At 36.7% G+C, this 21,385-nt stretch overlaps 1 protein-coding gene across 4 annotated transcripts in view; it reads right to left on the reverse strand.

Annotated features, from left to right (window-relative positions):
* The window catches only part of LOC121726239 (flocculation protein FLO11), a 257,477-nt gene that overhangs the window by 39,038 nt on the left and 197,054 nt on the right, over positions 1–21,385 (reverse strand). For all 4 annotated transcript variants that reach the window (XM_042113496.1, XM_042113497.1, XM_042113495.1 and 1 more), the window contains one exon: positions 6,897–7,039. In XM_042113496.1, the coding sequence (XP_041969430.1) occupies positions 6,897–7,039 (143 nt within the window). The remainder of the gene's footprint in view (positions 1–6,896; positions 7,040–21,385) is intronic.

A 21,385-nucleotide genomic window follows, 5' to 3' on the forward strand; every position in this document is an offset into this window, starting at 1 on the left:
CACCCAGGTATAATCAATCGCATGCCGGATTGAGAGGAATCTTTGTCAATAGTAAGCTGTAATTGGTCCAACAATTCTTTGTGTAACATCATTTCAAACATTAAATATATTTTGTTTGAAACATACAAAGCTTATTAAGCTTTCCATCTTTTTCGGGTTGTACCGATAGACGATATCATTAATTACGCTAATAGGATGGCCGCTATATTGGTTACCATCGTATGAATGGTAATGGCTTGTGAATGGCGTATGGGGTGTATGGGTATATGGGGCAGGGTGCCTGGCAACGAGCCAAGTTCACGGGGTGCGGAGTTATTACTGTTTTACATGTAGTTATGGTGAATCACTACATCGCAAACAAATTAATGTCAACGTTATAATAAAAAAGGAGTCTTTTTTTGGAAGTCGATAAACTATTGTTATACATTACTTACACTAAAAAAACTTAAAGTATTAGTTCTTATTACTTTAAGTTTTTAAAAGCTTTTATTTAACTTGCTCTGTATGTATGTAAGTATGTATGTTCGGATGAAATCTTGGCACTCAATTTTGGAGTAGATATATTTAACCGATCGAGCTGAAATTTTGCAGGCACGTTTAGTTTGGATGACAATACATGATATTGTATGTGACATCACTCTAAATCCAATATGGCCGACCATCCAAGATGGCGAAATAGTTGTTTTCTATGCAGTTCTACAATATGGATAATAAATGAAAGGGCTTGTTGAGAGTAACTCGAAAACGAATGTAATATCATACGACATCCAATATGGCGGCTCATCCAAGATAGAGGTATAGTTATTTTTAATGCACTTCTGCAATATGGGTATCAAATGAAAGGGCTCATTGAGAGTAACTCGGAAACGAATGTAATGTCATTCTACATCCAATATGGCGGCTCATCTAAGATAGGGGGATATAGTTATTTTTAAAGCACTTCTGCAATATGGGTATCAAACAAAAAGGCTTATTGAGAGTAAATTGAAAAGTCATGTCATGTCGTGTCCTGTCGTGCCGTGTCGTGTCGTGTCGTGTCGTGTCGTGTCGGGTCGGGTCGGGTTGGGTCGGGTCGGGTCGGGCCGGGCCGGGCCGGGCCAGGCCGCGGCGGGTCGAGTCGTGTCGTGTCGTGTCGTGTCGTGTCGTGTCGTGTCGTGTCGTGTCGTGTCGTGTCGTGTCGAAAATGTCGAAAATGCCTGTAGAAAATACCTGGTCGAATCCGGTCATTTTTGTTAAGTGATATTTAATTTTTTAGTCGTAAAATTAAATACCATTTCTTAAAGACTTAATAAAAAAAAGAAGACCTAAGAAATCTAGTCAGAGATTTAACTAAAAAACAAAAAATAAATTATAGGCAAAAAACTTTTTGAAAAAAAGCTTTTATTTAAATACTTTAAAAAGAAGAAAATAAATTTCCCCTTAAAAATTCTAACTAATAAGTTATAACCTCAATATATTATACAATTTGCATGATAATAAAGGCTTGTCGCGTGATTGAACAATCTGTCAATATTTAATCACTTTCATAAAATTAAAAATATAATATCAGTTTACTCAGTTAAATTGGCACTTACTAGTTTATTATTAACAAATCACGCGACAAGCTTTTATTATCATGCAAATTGTATAATATATTGAGGTTATAACTATATAGTTAGAATTTTTAAGGGGAAATTTATTTTCTTCTTTTTAAAGTATTTAAATAAAAGCTTTTTTTCAAAAAGTTTTTTGCCTATAATTTATTTTATGTTAAAACATATGCGTAAATGATCAATAGGCGTGCGCATGAGTTCTCATCGTGATCTTGATTGTAACGTTATTCTTATTGAATATCAAACGTCAAATAGGGAGCTGTCAGAAACTTTTTGATACCTCCTAAAAATGTGACATTTGAAATTGAATTACGACCATTATCCACTCCACTGATGTATGCACTATGCATGTACGCACCATGTAGCATATACATGATCAATATTTATCGTGATATTGATAATGTAACTATTTATTTATCTAGTAAACACAAGTTGCGGTGAAAAATTACGCATTACATCGTTCTACACACTCGATAAATATCGTGTTATGGATTACGATCTCAATGTCACTTATTTTATTGAGTACCAATCTACGGAAAATAATTATTATATAATTATATAATATATATAATTATTAAATTCAACATAAAATCTACAGAAACTTAAAGAACCTTCCAGCAATATCAGTTGGGATGTTGGTAATTGTGTGATTAATGAATGATCAGGCGGATGGGGTTGAGACGAGGGACGACATCGACGTAATTGGTGGGGTCATTAGCCCCCCAATTAGTAGCATTAAAACTCGCCAGATCCGATTACTGACGAATAAATATAATTTCTACGTCGTCCGTGAATTTCATGAGACGTTTTTGAACATGGGAGATGTTCAAAAACGTCTCATGAAATTCACGGACGACGTAGAATATCCCTAAGATAAAATATCTTTGCCTTGACTTAACACATTTGCTCCGACTTACTTCCTAATTAATCGCTGTTAAGCATTTGTGCATCAATCCACAAAAAAATTTGGTGTTGATTTATGAATGCAGTCTTATTCTAAATTATCTGAAGAACAAGACTGCATTACGAAAACTCTATTTTTAATTGTTATTTAACTAACCTATAATTAACTTTAGTTAAAATATTTGAGTGTGTTTTTCTTAAGTTTGACTCAGAAGTGAGATAGCAGTGAAAATGCCATAATTATGTTATTATTTAATAAGCAATCCCAATTACAAAAAATTGTGAGCAAAATTCCGAGACTTTTCGCTTCGGAAGGCCGAAACTACGTTGCGCCAAAATTGGTTTATCGCACGGGAACCGTACATTTTTTTGGGATAAAAAGTATCCTTTGTTCTTTCCCAGGATTCAAAGTACCTCAGTACCATCCCCCATCCCAAAATCGGTTTAGCCGTTTGGGCGTGAAGAGGTAACAGACAGACAGACAGACTTTCGCATTTATAATATTGGTATGGATATTTTACTTCGACCCCTTCGCAATAAACAAAATATACTCCATAATTGCATGCTACTTACGTCAAAAAGTAATATAGATTTCAATTTCCCCACCCCGGAATCGGACCTGGTACTCCCTCTCACCCTGAAGGAAAAATGAGGGAGGGGGAGCGATATCACGCTGCGTCCGTTCTCGACAGTATTTTTACGCGTAATATGTTCTGTTTTGTTGTCATCGTCAGAGAATTACCCATGACGATGATGATGAGTATTAATAATAACAGGGTCACAAAATAGTTTTATTCAGAACTAGAAGTATGCTTGTTCGTAGTTGCGCAATAAACATTTTGCCCGAGATACTTGTACCATGGTAAAAGCCTTTTCTTATGTTTAAAACGGAAAAGTTTGCTTGATACCAAATTTGATCATAATGGAGCCTTCAATCAAGCATAGAAAGGTAACAGAAAAAAATTTATAATTGAACTTTTAAAAGTTCGTGTTCGTGTTTCGGTTAAAATAACCTAAGTGATTTTAACCGAAACACGATCTTTTTTAATTCAAAATACCAATAGCCAAACGTAGCAAATACTCAACTATGTTATGAAAAGTTCGGACTCAGCGAACTCGGTGGAAATCGATATCACATTTGAAAGGGTCAAAACTTTGTATTCAGGCTTATACCTTTGTAAATGGGCCTACATTTAACCGCATTCGAAATACAGGTCAGTGCGTACTCACTAATATTGGTAACTTTCAATCGATATACGATTATAATATATCCCCAAGGTGTAACATTCAATGTTGGCATAATAAACTTTTTATTTATTTATTTACTTAGCTAATTCCTACGAATTTGATTTTTTATAATAAATCAATTTAGTATAAACAAGCGTATTGCATTATTAAAATGAAATGCGTAGGTAAACATTTGTCTGTTGTTTATCTTTCTCGATCTATATCGAAATCAGTCAGAGGTTTGTTTAAATTACTACAAAGATCTCATTTGTACATTTTCACAAAACATGTGTCATGTTGTAAAATTATTGGTACGAAATTCCTTATCGCGCGTTCGGCGTAAGTAGGCTAGACAGAACGATATTTGATCTCGACACTTTTTTATTAGTACCTGCATGGTAGGGGCAGGGGGTGTTGATAGTATTCCTGTGCGTCAACTGGATGGCGTTTTTTGAGAATAAACAGCGACGTGTTGCCAGTATTCCTGGGCGTCAATAGATGGAGTTTTTTTAGTATTTTTTGAGTGTATAATAATTATGTCATACAGGTTTTTGAATATAAGAAATAACTTCGTTCCATTCGGATGTCCCTTGACACCTCTCAAGTTTTTTATTTACTTTATTAGTTTATTCTATTCCCGTATAAAATATAAAATATATGGTAGCTTTTACTTGAAGCTTTAAAACGAATATTCGGAAAAGTCAATCCATCACGCCTCCAAAACATCTCAAGTTGGTCTCATTACTCATACAGACATCTAAACTGAAAACCTTTAAATATGAAAGAGACCCAATTTCCGTTCGGTTGCGTCCGCCATTTTTCAAGTTTGGGCGGTCGTCTGTCACGCTGGGCGGGCGGCGCCGCGCTTCCGCCCTGGCGTTTGGACATGAGGACGTATAATTTCCTCTTTTGATAAACAATCATCGTCGGGAGTATGCAAAGACCAAAGTTGAAGGCTAACAAAATGGCAAAGTTATAATGTTTATGTTTGAACCAAATTAAAAAAGTAAGAAGTGAAAATCATTTTGCAACTTTCCCTAAATCAATATTTTGAATACCTACTGTAGCTATGATATTGGTGCTAAGTAATGAATATATAATAACGCAGTCTTTTCAGTAAATTCTATAGTCCTCATAGATTTTAATAACCTGATTTCAGAAATAAGATCCCATAGTATATTTCTATAAAAGCACAGTTTATTTTTGACTGACTTATTCCTAAAGAAAAGGAGTTCAAGAATTAAGAAGAGTTGGACTGTTATTGTGTTGTGTATTGATATTATTGCTAATGTGGTACCATAGTACCATGGCATGGTATGGTACAGTGGTACCGAGCTTGGTACCATTACTTGTATCTGAAGAAAATAAATCATGTTATACAAATTACAAGATATAACTTATTCATAACGTAAACTTTTCCAGTCCCCCGGCCAGCTACTCTGCTTTTTAATCTGATCTTATTCCACGCGGTGACTCGCCGGTTTTACCGCCGACTCATCTCACCCAAATTGCTTACCTTGGAACACATTTTACGAAATGCACGGATAAGTTATACAATCGACTTCTTGAGCTAAGATTTCAGAAGTTTAGATACGAAATAGCGAGTATAGATCAAAACCAGTTAAGAGGGCGACTAACCCCAAAAATCAAACATCGTCCTTCTCTCTTCACACTCACGCCCGTCTTTCATATGCCAGGTGAAAAAGAACGACGCGGATTCATCGCCAAATTAGTTTTTTTTCAATAACTCGATAAATATACAACATTTTTAAAATCCGCTAGGTCGATCTCTCAATGATAGAATTTTATACAATGTGTTAAAATATTAGTTTAGTTCAATGCACGGTTACGGTAATAAATGAAAAATTCGTGAAAATTAGATGCATCTTTGTGATTTTTTTCTATCGAGAAAATTTTAAGATTTCGTGTTTTTGCTTAGATCGAATACTCGGAAATATAATGTAGTTTCTAATTTTAGAAAATGAAACAATTCGGGGCTTATTTTCAAGTATAAAAATGAATTATAAAATCGACACTTTTAGGGTAGGTCGCCCCCTTAAGCTAGAGTCAATCAACGTGAATCAAGATCTCTTTAGAAAAAAGCTTGCATCGCAATTTTTTTATTTTATTTTAGTAAATATCAGTAAAATTAAATCATCTGTGTATGTTTCAACTTACTAGCTATCACCGAAAAAGAAATGGTGAATCAACATACAACATATTTATATATTTAAAGTTATAATTTTTAAATATATTATAAGCCTTTTTATAATTATTTTACTTATGATAAAATTAGTAGCTAGATTACTTCTTTCGTTAGTAAATTAAAATAATATTTTTTTTTGTGTAATCCATATTTATTGTGAGCCATGCAATATTTTACTTGATTCATTCCAATGACTCGGTGGTCTCCATAAAGGCATGAACAAAATCGACCAGGTTACCATTATTGACCATAACTTTCTAGTAACTATTTATATAATTATTTATTATATATTATATAATGTATTTTTACATATAAAATACATTTGATACTGTAATACATTTTAGATAATTGCCATCAAAGAAATGCCGACCGAGGCACATCTTGTTTTCTTATTGCCCGAAAGTTTTTGGTTGTCAGTCCAATACTGTGATCAAAGTCTTTGAAGATATTGTGTAGCGTTGGCCAAGGCTATTTCAAATAGAATAAAGTTCGGTCATTCGTTTACCTTTTTTACTAAGTCGGTGGTTTAGTGATATGACTTAGTCTGTCTGTATTTCTTTATTTTGCTTCTACGTTCTACACACTAAATTGTAAATTTTTAAGGGAGACTTCTGTTTCAATTAAGGCTTCCAAAATTGGAGTTAAATTAGTGTATTATTTATTATTAGGAAATGGAGATTTCACTTAAAACTGAACTCGAATAGACTTAAGGGATGTGAGTGGTGATCCCAAATGAATATGTTCTGAAGAGAGGTTGTATGCTCAGTCAGGTCGAAGCCCACCAGAAAACTTCGATAGCGCGATGCAGAATTGTGCGCTGTCAGCTGTGTCATATGTGGTTCGCTACGATATATTATTAGTGCTATCTTATATCGACTGTATGTGGACTCCGATGCAGAATTGTGCGCCGTATGGCCTACAAGACTATATTACGAATGATACCTACTATCTACTGTATGTGTACTTACTTGGCACTGCTGCGGCCCCTGGCGGTTGGGCGAGGCGGGCTTGGGGCGGACCTTCTTGACGGTGAGCGGGCGAGGGTCCAGCCCGGCCAGTGACACCGACACTGTCGTCACGCCGCTCATGCTCGACATCGACGACGTGCAATCTACGAACAAAGACACATTCTTAAAAACGATAAAAGGTTAAGACCCAATTTCACCAACGACTATTAAACTTAATGCTCGAATTAGTATCACGTTATTTTTTTAGTTTTTTATGTAATATAATAATAATTAATAATAGTAATTGGGCTACATAACTCATCTATGATAAATAGCGAGAGCGTATAGAACGTTATACAGAAATGGAACGATCGCATTAAATGGGTCACCTTTAAAGTCGTGACATGCAAGATTTCGGCTCAAGGCATTTTTGTCTCTGAGAATAACTCAGTTAACATTCAGTAGATCAGTCTACGGGCGTAGTCTGACATACATAATCTTTTCCAGATTTTTTGCTTTTTAAGTTATTGCATAGTTTTATCGCGGGTTTTGAGCGTGGCAACCAAATTAAGAGTTGTTACGAAAATAAAACTAATAGCCACCCACTCCGAACGGCACAGCGGTGCGACGTTAAAAGCCGTACATCATCTAACGTCGTTTCAGTTCGACAGACTTCGGCAAGGTGTTTGTGTGCCTGCGACTAGACGTGTGTGTAGACTAGATGCTATGCAATGGCTTTGCCGTGGCAGTCACTGAGTGCCACACGTATTTTTTTGTTACTTTGTGGGAATATGTGCGATTTTATTTATCACTCAAGGCAGCTACATTATTTGATGCAGATGAATTCAAATAGTCTCCTTGGTAAAAAAAAGTTGTATCTTACCCCGTACACGTGGCATATAATATGAAGGCTTTCGTTATAGACATCACCGAATTAGAGCTATAAATATGAAAAGCACTACCAGAGTAAGCCTCTTCCAATAAATATAAGACTGATCACAAAACGTTGGTCTGTGACGAGAGGCAATATAATATGAACGAGCAATATGTATTAGGTGGGGAGTGTTTGTGCTGTGTGGACCGGCAATATTACCTGAGCCCGATGTAATAACTGATGACCCATAATATGGGGCAATCTCAAAATGGAGTAATACAATAATACCTTATATTATAATAATATATGAATTATATTTATGTAATAATTATTGTATGTTAAATTACATTATGAAATTTAATTACATTTTGAATATTTTGTTACAAATAAGCAGTACATATAGGTCATAAACCCCCTCAAACCACGCATAAATCATCCGATTATTATGAATTAGGTTATCTATCCCACAATCGATGTTACATAATATTAAGTTGAATAGATATAAATAATCACTTCTTAAAAGCCATCATTAGGGTTCCGTTGAGCGTGACCACTATATTTGTGTCCCCAATCCCCATCTCTGGCGGACGGATGTCTGCGCCGTAATGTATCCCCCGCTGAGCAGCACGCTATAACATATCGCTACCCCACCATACATTTGTAACGTTCGGTGGACACATTTTTTGTGCGTATTGTTACGTTATTAATTTCTGCTTTCTATCTTCCTAAGATGGAAGGTTATTTTTTGGGAGTATAATAAATAAAAGTAGCTGAGGATATGTTTGATGAACGTACATTTGTTTTTTTTTTATGAAATAAGGGGGCAAACGAGCAAACGCGTCACCTGATGGAAAGCAACTTCCGTCGCCCATGGACACTCGCAGCATCAGAAGAGCTGCAAGTGCGTTGCCGGCCTTTTAAGAGGGAATAGGGTAATAGGGGAGGGTAGGGAAGGGAATGGGGCAGGGGATTGGGCCTCCGGTAAACTCACTCACTCGGCGAAACACAGCGCAAGCGCTGTTTCACGCCGATTTTCTGTGAGAACGTGGTATTTCTCCGGTCGAGCCGGCCCATTCGTGCCGAAGCATGGCTCTCCCACGTATATTCCAAAAACAGATCATCTTTTTCAACTCTACATGACACTGGTAGTTTCGATAGAACATACAAGTATTTGTGCACATAAAAACATTTCGGATAGATAAAAAAGAGCTTTTACTGCAATACGTACCGATAGAGTAACACCAAAGAGTAGCGTGGATTTACCAGTAATAAATGAAACAACAATGTGATATTCGATTTCATTTTAGTGTTACATGTATTTGCCCTTCTCTGTTTACTCAGGAGCGCCGTGTATGAACACAATGTTTGGTTATTTTTGAGTTGTATCAGTGCGTGTGTTAAATGCAGGTAGGATTTGTTATGCATGTAAAATATTTTTTTGTTTATAATAAAAGTTTTTTTTTTTAATGTAGTGTGATGTAGTTAAATATGATAAATATAGTAGTCATCTATGTCTACCAGAATCTAATGGCAAAAAGTGGGAAAATAAAGTGACAACAGTGAAGTCTTAAACGATTTTTGATACTTTCATTTTTTCGTTACAATTGTACCATACTAATATTATAAATGCGTTTTAAAAATAATAAAAATAAAATTATAAATATTATAAATTGTTTGTTTTTTTACGTTATTAAATAACTCAGTACTTTATCTATGCAGTGTCGTAACCTTAAACCTATTAATGATAAATAGTTTATGGGTAAAGTTGTGTTACTGGGGGGCTAAATAAGCTTTAAAATTTGGCATAAAATAGGTATAAAGTTTAATTTAAAAAAATGAAATATTATGTGCACACTGCACAGCTGTTTTGATTTAAGGGGTACCAGGGTTTTTTCATAAAAGCTTTTGACACCAATTTTGTTGACATCGCGCGCTATAAACTGAAGTCCACGCGGACGAAGTCGCGGGCAACAGCTAGTTGCTAATAAAATCGGAAAATGTATATTATCTAATCAAATCTATGCAGCGAACTTATTTACAATGCCTTTTTTACATGGGGAAATGCTTTACGCATCCCCAGCATTGGGGATATCGGCCGGGGTATGAAAGACTCCCTGCGTAGCTACCCACTATAACCCCATGGTGCTCCAGTTGCGGGTACAATAGAACCTCCCGCTATTCTACCAGTATTTACAATGCCTAGGTAGTTTAACTTTTATTAAATTATCCTTCCTAAATTTCTGAACTGCACTATCTTCATTTCTACACAAATACCTTCAAATTGTTTCGCGTGTTGAATTTCAAAGGAAATTGTCAATACTGGAGAGTGTATTTTACTAATAGCAGGTACGGGCTTAACGCATATTCTGATGGAAGTTCAAAGACGTCCTACGACTAATGGAATTTGTCAGACGCAGTGTGGTCGAGCGACACTTGATTACATGTTGCATTGAGTTGAGTTATTAACTGATACTATACAGGATATGTCTGAGTCCTGTAAGGAGTATTTCCTACTGCTTTATTTATTACTTATTATGTCTAGACATAGAGTTTTTTTAAATCTTTATTTAAGGAATTAGACATAGAGTTAAAAAAGAACATGTTTGTCTTTATATTGGTTGTAAAACACCTGAACTTTTACCTGGTCGGTGCGGCGTTGCTGACCTCACCGACCACTGTTACACCGGCGGCTTTGCCATTCCGTGCATCGCCTAACGTCGTTTCAGTTCGGCAGACTTCGGCACGGTGTTTGTATGCGTGCGAAATGCGAATAGACGTATGCGAATTATATTTGCATAAGTTGATAAAAAATGCTACTGCATAGCAGCTTTACCGCGGCAATCCCGAGTGCCACACGTATTTTTAAAGCGCCTGTCAAGTCATTACACATAAATGGAGATACATACACATACAGTAACAACTAGGCCTTTATATCCTTACTTACTTACTTACTTACTTACTACGATGGCTCAGCGACCCAAAGTGGATCTTGGCCTCCGACACGAGTTTGCGCCACTTGTCGCGGTCTTGCGCAGTTTCTTGCCACTCTGTGACCTGAAGATCGCGCAGGTCCGACTCCACGACATCTAGCCACCGGTACCGTGGACGGCCGACAGGTCGTCGTCCAGTCGGACGCCCAAGAAACGCCATTTTAGTGGCACGATCCTCCCCCATTCTTGCAACATGACCGAGCCATCGGAGTCGCTGGGCTTTTGTTACGCCAATAATATTGGGCTCAGCCATGAGGTCTTCAACTTCGGCGTTGGTTCGGATTCTAGTTCCTCCGTCTCCTGTCTTCACCGGGCCCAAGATCTTGCGGAGGATTTTTCTTTCGGCTACCAGTAATTTATTCTCTTCATCGAGTGTGAGCGTCCAGGTCTCGCATCCGTACATAAGTATTGGCCTTATTACAGACTTGTAAATGGCGATCTTACTTTTTCTACTTAGGAGATTGGACACTAACACTCCATGAAGTGCCGCGCTGCATCGTAAGGTGTTTTGGATGCGGGTGTTTATTTCCTCCTGTCTCGTGTTGGTGTCGGTAATGGTGCAGCCTAAGTATTTAAATTTGTCCGTCCCTTTATAAGAAATCCCTCTCACATTCAGGTCTTCTCGTTTTGTGCGCGTGTTTTTATAGCGTTTAATGTGGAGGTATTCTGTTTTCTCGCGGTTTATACTTAGGCCTACCTTAAGGGCTTCGTTTTCTAAGACTTCGGCCGCGCTGGCCACTTCCTCTGGAGTTTCACCCAGTAATGCCAGGTCGTCGGCATACCCTATCAACCTATGCTTCCCATTCAGTTGTAGCCCTAAATCTAGTGCAATCACTTCTTTGAGGACATATTCCAGAACTAAATTGAAAAGCACAGGTGACAGCGCATCTCCTTGTTTAAGTCCTGTGACCACCACGAACTCGTCCGTAAGCTCTTTAGCAACCCTCACTCTCATTTTGCTTTCCTTAGTGGCGACCATTATCATGTCAACTAGTTTTTTAGGGATGTTGAAGTTCCTTAAGATCGTGTATAACGAATTACGGTCGATGCTGTCATAGGCTTTTTTAAAATCGACAAATAACGCGTGTATGCTTTGGGCGTATTCCCAACGTTTTTCCATCAGTTGTTTCAGAAGGAAGATCTGATCGATTGTGCTGCGGTTTTGCCGAAATCCACACTGATAATCGCTGATGATTCGTTCCGCATGAGGTTCTAGCCTTTTAAGCAACACATATGATACGACCTTGTACGCAGTTGGCAAAAGAGCTATTCCGCGATAATTTGTGCACCTCTTCTTACATCCCTTTTTATGAATCGGACATATAACGCCTGTGTTCCACTCTTCTGGTTGTTTTTCATCTTGCCAGATCTTACTTATAATGTGAAATAATCTTAGTTGTATGGTCTCTCCCCCATACTTCCATATTTCAGATGGTATGCCGTCTATCCCGGGAGCCTTGTTATTTTTGAGCTTCATAATTGCTTGTCGGACTTCCCTAAAAGATAGAGGTTCCAATTCGGCGTGGTTATCACTGGTTGTACGTGGTAGTACAATATGAGGTGAAGGACAATTCAACAGATGTTTAAAGTAATCGCTCCAAGCATTTTTGATGTCCGTGTTATCTGTTATAAGATTGCCACTATCATCTAAGAGCATTCGAGAGCTAGGTTGGTAGCCCCTCCTAAAAGATCTCAGCTCCTGGTAGAATTTTCGTGATTCGTTTGCTCGCCAAAGGGTATTTATATTTCTAACTTTACTATCTAGGTGATTCCTTTTTGCTCTTCTTATTATTCTTCTCGATTCTGATTTTAATACTTTAAAATTGTCTAAAAATTTGCTATTCTGTTCTGCCAAAATTTTATATTTCCTTTTTTCTTCAATGATTCTTTCGCAATCTTCGTTCCACCAAGCTTTCATTTTTTTCCTGGTCTTGCGTCCAAGCGTCTTAAGTGCAACTTCTTTGATGGTGTCTCTTGTTGTTGTCCAAATATTATCTATATTTGTATCCTCTACAGCTAAACCGTTAAATGTATTTTTTAATTCAATTTGAAATGTTTTCCTTGTGGCAAGGAAGGCCTTTATATCCATTGTGGATAATTTATACAGTGTTTTCAGAGCGAAGTAACTACTCCTCCAATACTGTATAGTGCCTGGGACAAGATTTTTAAATGTCCGTATCGTTGCCCAAGCGCAAACGGCATTCTCGCATCAAAGTCGGCCTAGTCCAGAGGAAAGAACTAGTCAATACGTTTGGGACCAATTATGTGTGGGTTTCCTCACGATGTTTTCTTCACCGTACGAGCGTTCGTATGTGCTCGAGATCAGAAAATGTCTCATAGGTACACGCCTCCACCCGGGTTCGAACCTGCTCCCTCTAGGAGTGCGAACTGACGGTTACATTAGGCCACGGATGCTCTATACAGTGACAAAGATAAACATAATTCATAGCTTCTATGCTACGAATAATAAAAACTACTTCTAGGTAAAAGTATAATATTCCGGAGAAAAACTTATTGTTTGTACAGAATGTAACTGAACTTCCACGCAGCTCGTATTATATTCAGAGTACGTTACGTACAAAGCGTGTAGTATTTATTATAAAGCCTTTTCATTGAGTCAAGTTTAACTCTCCGTCGTTATACTAAACAATTAAACTAAGAACCCTGCTACGTCATTCAAACTTTCATAATTTCTTGCATGAGAGAGCTATTTAAATAAAGGTTTCCAAGGATGCTGAAAACAACTTGTATGTACTAGGAAAGGATATGAATTCCTTGTAAACATTTTCTATAAAAAGACCCACGCTGTGTATAATATTCTGTTTATATTTCAAATGACACTAGACGACCTCAACTCCGTTGCGCCAAAATAAGTAAAATCTTACTTATGTCATGAATAGATACTGATTTTTTATTGACGTGTGTAAAGGACAAAGTCTATCCGGTCCTCAAGTAATAATATAATAAATTACATTACCGTATAAATAATAGAGTCCGTTACGTCGGATGTTTACCCAATAAATTTTTATTCGGGGGACCGTTTTGATATCCCTTTGTCTAGTATAGATTATGCCTTTAGGGAGGTGTATTTGAATTTGATCGAGATCCCAGATATCCACCCTCGAGAGCTCGGAGAATGGAGCCCTCGGCCCTTAGAAATGATATCGACAGGATTAATGTAAGATCGTCACCCAGCCCTGAATGTGAGGATTTCGTATTTACTAATAAAGCTGAGCTGTTTGTGTAATGGTAAAGCGCTGTTGACGAGGAATAACATTGCAGGATACTGGTATTTTTCCTGTTTGCGTTTTTTTTTTAGTTAGATGTATGGGTATTGTTAAGTAGTGGAAATCGATTATTTTTGGAGTCATCGATTCCTATTACTCCCATATATAAATTTTAAAAGGCAGCCCAACACGGCTGGTAGTAAGTCTGTCAATTAATATGCGTTTGTTCTTGTTCTTGTGTAACAAATAATGTACAGTTTTGAATAGTTTTTAAAAAAGGAATCGCATTACATCGTTAAATCGTGAATTGACCATAACACATAATCCTTTACTCTGACTATTTAAGAGTCCGGGTGCCATCGCAGTTTTCATACAAACGTAATACCAAGATAATTTCCCATACGAGAGTATTTACCATATTTGAGTTAATTATTCAGCTTAAGATAGTAATTACCTAGGTTCCTGTACAAAGATTCTTCGCAAAATATTTACATACCAAAAATATGAACGATTACAATATTTACACACTAAATAGTAAATTGTAATCGTTCATATTTTTTACAATATTTACACACTAAATTGTAATCGTTCATATTTTTTGGAATGTAAATATTTTGCAGTGAATCTTTGTACAGGAACCTAGGTAATTACTACCTTAAGCTGAATAATAACTCAAATATGGCAAATATTCTCGTATGGGAAATTATCTTGGTATTACGTTTGTATGAAAACTGCGATGGCACCCGGACTCTTAATAAAGCGTGACTTTCGTAGCATACTCGTAGCATACATTTAGTATGCTACGAAGGTCGAGCTTAAACTGGTCGCACTATAATAATGTTGTCTGATACGTATCTATCGTGTTCGCAGGTACACGAGTCACTAATTACAGATGTATTTGTTGTGGTAATGCGACAATAACACTTGTAGCACATTAACTACCCCTCCCCCTATTTCCTCCCCTTCCACTCGCGGTCGCTTTGTAAATTAACACCTCATTAGTGTATATAGTATTAATAACTGTCAATTAATGCTTAGAGACACACACACAAAATTATGTACTGCATTTCAATTCATTTTGTTCCAACAAATTTCTAAATGGTTAATGGACATAATGCAACCATTACACATAATACAACCGTTGCAATTTATTTATTTAACAAAGTTCATTATGGAATATAATGCTAACAATTTTCATGTCATGCGTCCCTTAATTTTAAGAACAGGTTCTGAAACATTTATCCAATTAGATACGTATTAGAAATGTAGATAATAAACTTTATCTATAATTAAGTTAAAATAATATCATATGTAGATTTTGCTCACGAAACAACTGAATATGATACGAATATAGGAAACAAATTCGGTATTTGTACCCTTACATTGTTGAATTTTAAGCCAAATAAAGAACTAATTACGGAAAAGAACAATATCTAAGGTAATATTTCATAGCAGTAAAATGCAAGGTTTCTATTTTATTAGGGGCACATCCGCAGGCAACATCCAGTTACAACTAACTAGAACAAGCATATTTTACTGTATCAATATTTCAACTGTACAAGCACATCTGCTCACGTCAGAGTACTGGGAATTCTGCCCCAGCTGTTCCACTCCACCTGCACATTTACTTTATGTATATTTGGATGTGTAATACGCCTATTTCGCTATTATCTTATACTATTTGCATTCCGAATCTAACAGAATATGCTTTTCATGCTGAATTGTGAAAAAGGTGTCAGTCATTGCTCTTGTCTATGATAATAATTCAATAGCTATTGTCTATGAGTACCTATATTCATAGATTTCAAATGCTATTAGTATAGTTTTTGGAATGGAGTAGTGTAAATACGTTAGTTAATAATAACAGCAACGCTGTCGGAAAAGTGCATACAGTATGAGTGATAAAGTAAAATATTAGTCCCACGAAACTCCAGAAAGTCGAATGCTAGTATGAAAAAATATATGAATTTGGTAATTCTATGTTAACAATGTGGCTAAGTTATATTTTATTACAACTCACAAGGGCATCCTTTTATGTAAAATCGTATTATTGCAATCGTTAAAATAACATAAAATAAAATATTTAATAGTAACATCAGAGAACCGAATTTGTATTGAGATTGAATGGTGTGCGCGAAAATAGGCGTTTGTGAATAAGTCGTCTGAGCGACAGACAAAGAGTTGGCGTCGAGATTGGAAAATTATTCATATTCGTGACCCCGCGCGGGCCGCCGGCACACTGGGTGTGCTGCCCTAGTAGACAAGTGGCAAGCGATTATCGTAAACGCTAATAAAATGTATGCGAATTGACATAAGTCGTCGCTTCGCTAGCGAATACTAATGTCAAATCGCACACATTTTGTGGCGTTGACGTTTAAGATAATCGCTTGCCGCTTGTCTAGGCCCTCTGGAGCCCTCTGGTGTGATATCGTGAAAAACAACGTGGAATAACATAAGGATCAATACGCAGAGAAGAATGTGTAATATTAACATAGACTTGAATGTAGTACATTTAACAAAGATTTAGATTATGTAGGTTAAGATAACAACAGTTAAAAAAGTTCTAAGGTTTGGTGGCCTGAAACTGGATTAAGATGAATTTGTAAAATTGAATGCGTTAGTAATTAGCACAAAAAATCCATTGACGCCTCTTTGCATAAAAATAAACATAGAAATCCAGAAAATTGTTTTTTATTTTTTATTTGAAATTGTTTAGTTTTAGCTCAAACAAATAATTTTATAGTTCTACTGAAAATAAATCATTATAGAAAATTGCTCCTTTGTTTAGCAGAATTTGTTGCAAAGCGGAGGGCTCCGAGTTTTTAAGTTTCATTTTAAACTTTCCAGGCCCTTCGTCTCTGTTAAGTTAATTTCTGCATTCCTGTAATATTTTTAACAGTCTCACTCGAATAATATTTTAGCGGAATTTCTTTTTCTGTTCTCATAACTGTGACCTTTCTGACTCGGAGAAATATTTAATAAGGCGTCGGGTGTACGACTGTACAATGAACACTTTGTTGAATATAAAACAAATCGAATTAGAAATACGAAGGAAAAATTCGCCAAACATCTTTTGGATTGTGTAAATATACACAGTTTGATATGGACTCACTTTGAGAATTATGGGTGACTAATTTATTTTTATTTTATTGGAAGAACATTTTTTGTAGGTATGTTCTTATCACAAAGGGGTATGAAGATTTTTATATGGATCCTGACAGACCTTACTGTCCACCAATTGTGTTTTTCCGCGTTCACGAATATTTTTTTCAAAAATGGATGGCTAACATAAATACGAACAAAAACAAACAAAAAATAATCTTGGACAAAACCGCGTAAAGTGTCACATTTCGAAGATTTGAGCTGCCAAAGTTGCAATATCTTAGGCAGCTCATATCTTCAAAAGGTGACGCTTTACGTGGTTTTGTCCGAGATTTTTTTGTTTGTATTGATGTTAGAAATCCATTTTTGAAAAAAATGTTCGTGAACGCGAAAAACATAATAGCGGACAGTAGGTCGGAAAAAATCTTCATACCCCCTTGTCCTGTTTAAAAAGGAATCGGGTACAAAGATTTTCACTTAAATTATTATTTCACTAATCAATCCCCAAGCGGCAGCTGGCTTCTGAAAATCTATTGTGTCTGCGATACTCACGTTGGAGGTGTTAAGAATACCACGCACAAAGTCCGCACTCATAAAGATGTAATAATTAATTTACTTTAATTTAATGAAGGCTTTGACATAAATTCCATTAAATGAAGTGATCATTAAATTCCTTTGAATGTCCGACGGTTAAAGCGAATACGGCGGCGACTAATATCAAGAATTGTGCACTAAATATCGTTCATACAAAGTTTGATGTTCTAACACGGAGTATAACATTTCAGTGGGATTGCTCGGCACGTTTGTGTCGGGAATTATAACCAGATTAGTGGGAACTAGTTGGCGTGTGTTTCAAACTTATCGCGGATTACTAACTTAGATACTATTTATGGCTTATACTGCTCAATGTGAGAAGGATTATGCGGTATATTTAGCTAGGTATATCTATAATATTATGTACTATCAGAGGAATTGATTCCTAGGTAGATGGGGGACTTACGTAGTTTGGTCGCGTTACGTTACTAAACCTAGCCGACAGATCACAATTAACATTGAGTTGACATGATCCGATCAAATGACGTTGGTTTGTCTACTGCCTAGGAATCCATTTTCTCGATGGTACCTTAAACGTAACGTAACGTATATATTATATTATAATATGCGACCTGCAAACCTTCAAGAACAGTATCTCTTCTTAAAAGGCCGGCAAATTACATGCAACTCTTCCGAGGTTGCGTGTGTCCATGGGCGACGGTAGTTGTTTTCGATCAGGTTACCCGTTTGTTCGTTTGCCCTCTAATTTCTTAAAAGAAAATTTCATGAGAAGTACACACTACAAATTTACCGCTATAAGCTGTAGTCTAGTCCATCTAGCTATCACTTATCTTATCATTTAAGGCTTGAAACAATTTTAATTTCCTATTTAACGGCTAGCTAAAAAAGCATTTGAGTATATTCGAGTACATGCGCTATTGCTTTTAGGTAAAAACACAAGTTTCTATAAAAAACTCTTGCTTTCTTTCGTAGAAGAAGTTTCCTTCTACAAAACACGCTATTCTATGTTTCATGTTTATACTAAGTTCACGTTTCACGTGGAACTTGAATCTGTGTGGTGCAGGTGGCTGGATGGATGGCTCTAGGGGCCCGGGGCCGCTGCCACTGCGCTGGCATTCTGTCTATCAACGCCACGCACGCCCGCGGCATTACATTACATTATCAGTATTACCAACCTTATCATAAATACAGCAGTTTTGATGTTCTTGGCCTTGACCTGTTTAAAATAGTACGAGTTATAATAATCATAGGCTATGCCAATAAGGTCCATAGCAGAAAAGATGACTGATTAAGTATTTTAATCTCGTGGTTGTACGTTGTTTTTTCGGTGCTACAGCCGTCCATAAAATCGAATCATAATTTTAAAATGGCTGCTTAAAAATGATAATATTTTCTTCATTAATTAACCTAACATGAAACATAATAAACACTTTGATAAGTTAATTACTACGTGTACTAGAATGTAACAATTATAAAGATAACTTTATAATTGTGCCAGTCTGAAAGTGTGAGGAGTCTAGGGACTTGCGGCCAGGTCGCCTTGGTCTTATCCAGGCTCACCCGCAGGCTAATTGTTTAGTCAAGAACGATAACTAGATAACTTCGCAAAAGTCTTTCAATTGACTTCGCCGAGGCATTATAGTACTGTTTATTTTGTTTTGGCGTTGATTGTATTACGGCTATAGTTTTTGGCAATAAACGCCTAATATCCATTTGTGTCAATTTTCAACCAAAATTGCTCGTGCTAAGTTAAAATTTCACGCTTACTCCTTTTACGGCAAAGCTACTTTCCTTTATTCTATCAAGATATATTTTAATTCACGATTTATTGCAAAATCTTGCAATAAATCGTGAATGTTATGTAGAGCATCTGTGGCCTAATGGGTAGACCTTCGGTTCGCACTCCTAGAGAGTGCAGGTTCGAACCCGGATGGAGGCGTGCCGAACCGATGAGACATTTTCTGATGTCAATTACATAATACGGACGCTCGTACGGGGAAGGAAAAAATCGTGAGGAAACCCGCACATAGTTGGTCCCAGACGTATTGACTAGTTCTTTCCTCTGGACTAGGCCGACTATGATGCGAAAACGCCGTATGCGCTTGGGCAACCATACGGACATTTAAAAAATCTTGTCACAGGCACTATACAGTATTTGAGGAGCGGTTACTTCGCTCTGAAAAATACTGTATAAATCATCCACAACGGATGTAAAGGCCTAGTTTTTTTATGTATTGTCTAATTTAATAATGATTTATCGTCTACGATGTCCCCCCAGTGGCCAAAAATTAACTGATGGCTCAATATCAGAAGAAGAAAGATTATGAAAGAAAGAGGTGTCGACCTCATGACATGAACTCGATTGGGGGAGAAAGAACAATTATTGTTGTTTGTATTCTACGTGTCTATTAACAACTTACTCGTAATTAAACGTTGAATGTCGCGTTAACTAACGATTTTTCAACAACATTCCCCGTTGGCGTGGCAGTATGGGAGTATTTACGAGTATCCATACTAATATTATAAATGCGAAAGTGTGTCTGTCTGTCAACGACAAAAAACGAAGAGTGTTACTTCACGCTCAAACCGCTGGCCCGATTTTGCTGAAATTTGTTATGGAGATACTTTGGTTCCCGGGAATCGACATAGGATACTTTTAATCCCGTAAAAAAGTAATGACGTCATCTAGTAACGGCTTAATTTATCGTTGGATGTCGCGTTAATTAACGACATTTCCCGTGTGGCAGTATGGGAGTATTAGCATATACGCTGATGTACCGCTGTCACAATGTTGGCGAGCGCTCGTATGCTAATATGCTTTGTGTCTTCATTTGCTTACGTTAAAGTTGTGCACGCGGGCGACAAAATTGTCTCTGTCGTCTTTGTTTTGTTGCCATTTTCACTGCATTTTGAATTCTGACTTAGCGCTAGCAAAATATAGTCTAGTTTTCTGCAATAAATAAATATGTTTTTCCGTTAGTATTTCTTATGTAACGTAACTAGTCAGTTCACTTCTTTACGAACCATTATTTTAGTTTTCTATAATCATGCTTTGTGAAATAGGCACTGACACTATTGTGAAGAAGTAGACTGATTACTGATTGATTAGTTACTACGTAAGCAATACTTGCGGAGTAGGAAATGTTTACTTATTAGATTGGTACACAGAACACTTTTAACCTAAGATTGGTATGTCGAGCATCTACTAATACATCAGCTGATGCTGGCCAAAGTCAATAATAATTAGAATGCAAAGTATGTTGTGACAGATAGTTTAGTTATCGCCCGTGTGGCCTATGCCTAACGAACGCTGTTCTTTTTGCGATGGAGTTGTGTGCTAGAATATTTGTTTGAGTTTGAACTAAACGTTTTATTTAATTTGTAAAAAAAATGTTATTAAACGGACTAACCGATTTTTATCTATTTTTTCTTGAATCAACGGATGTTAATAAAGGATCATAATGTTACTAGTTACAATTCATTATCTAATAATGATAGTGATGACTGATAAGATTATAGAGAACGACGAGCCGCATTACACGACTAGCCGCCGAATATTCGGTAAAACCGACTATCCGGTCCCTATCGTAGTCCGCGACCATTCGGCACATTTATAATTATTGTTACTATCGTCGGCTCACTGCTCGCCACTTTCGGCTCTGAATTTTCCGAAAAACCTCGGCTTTGCGACGTTGATGAGGCGAAAGTAATTCCGCGCGACAAAAGAGTTGATTGTGTGCGCTATTTACGATTATGTAGATG

Source organism: Aricia agestis, chromosome 4 (genome assembly GCF_905147365.1).
Source record: "Aricia agestis chromosome 4, ilAriAges1.1, whole genome shotgun sequence".
Classification (NCBI taxonomy): domain Eukaryota; kingdom Metazoa; phylum Arthropoda; class Insecta; order Lepidoptera; family Lycaenidae; genus Aricia; species Aricia agestis.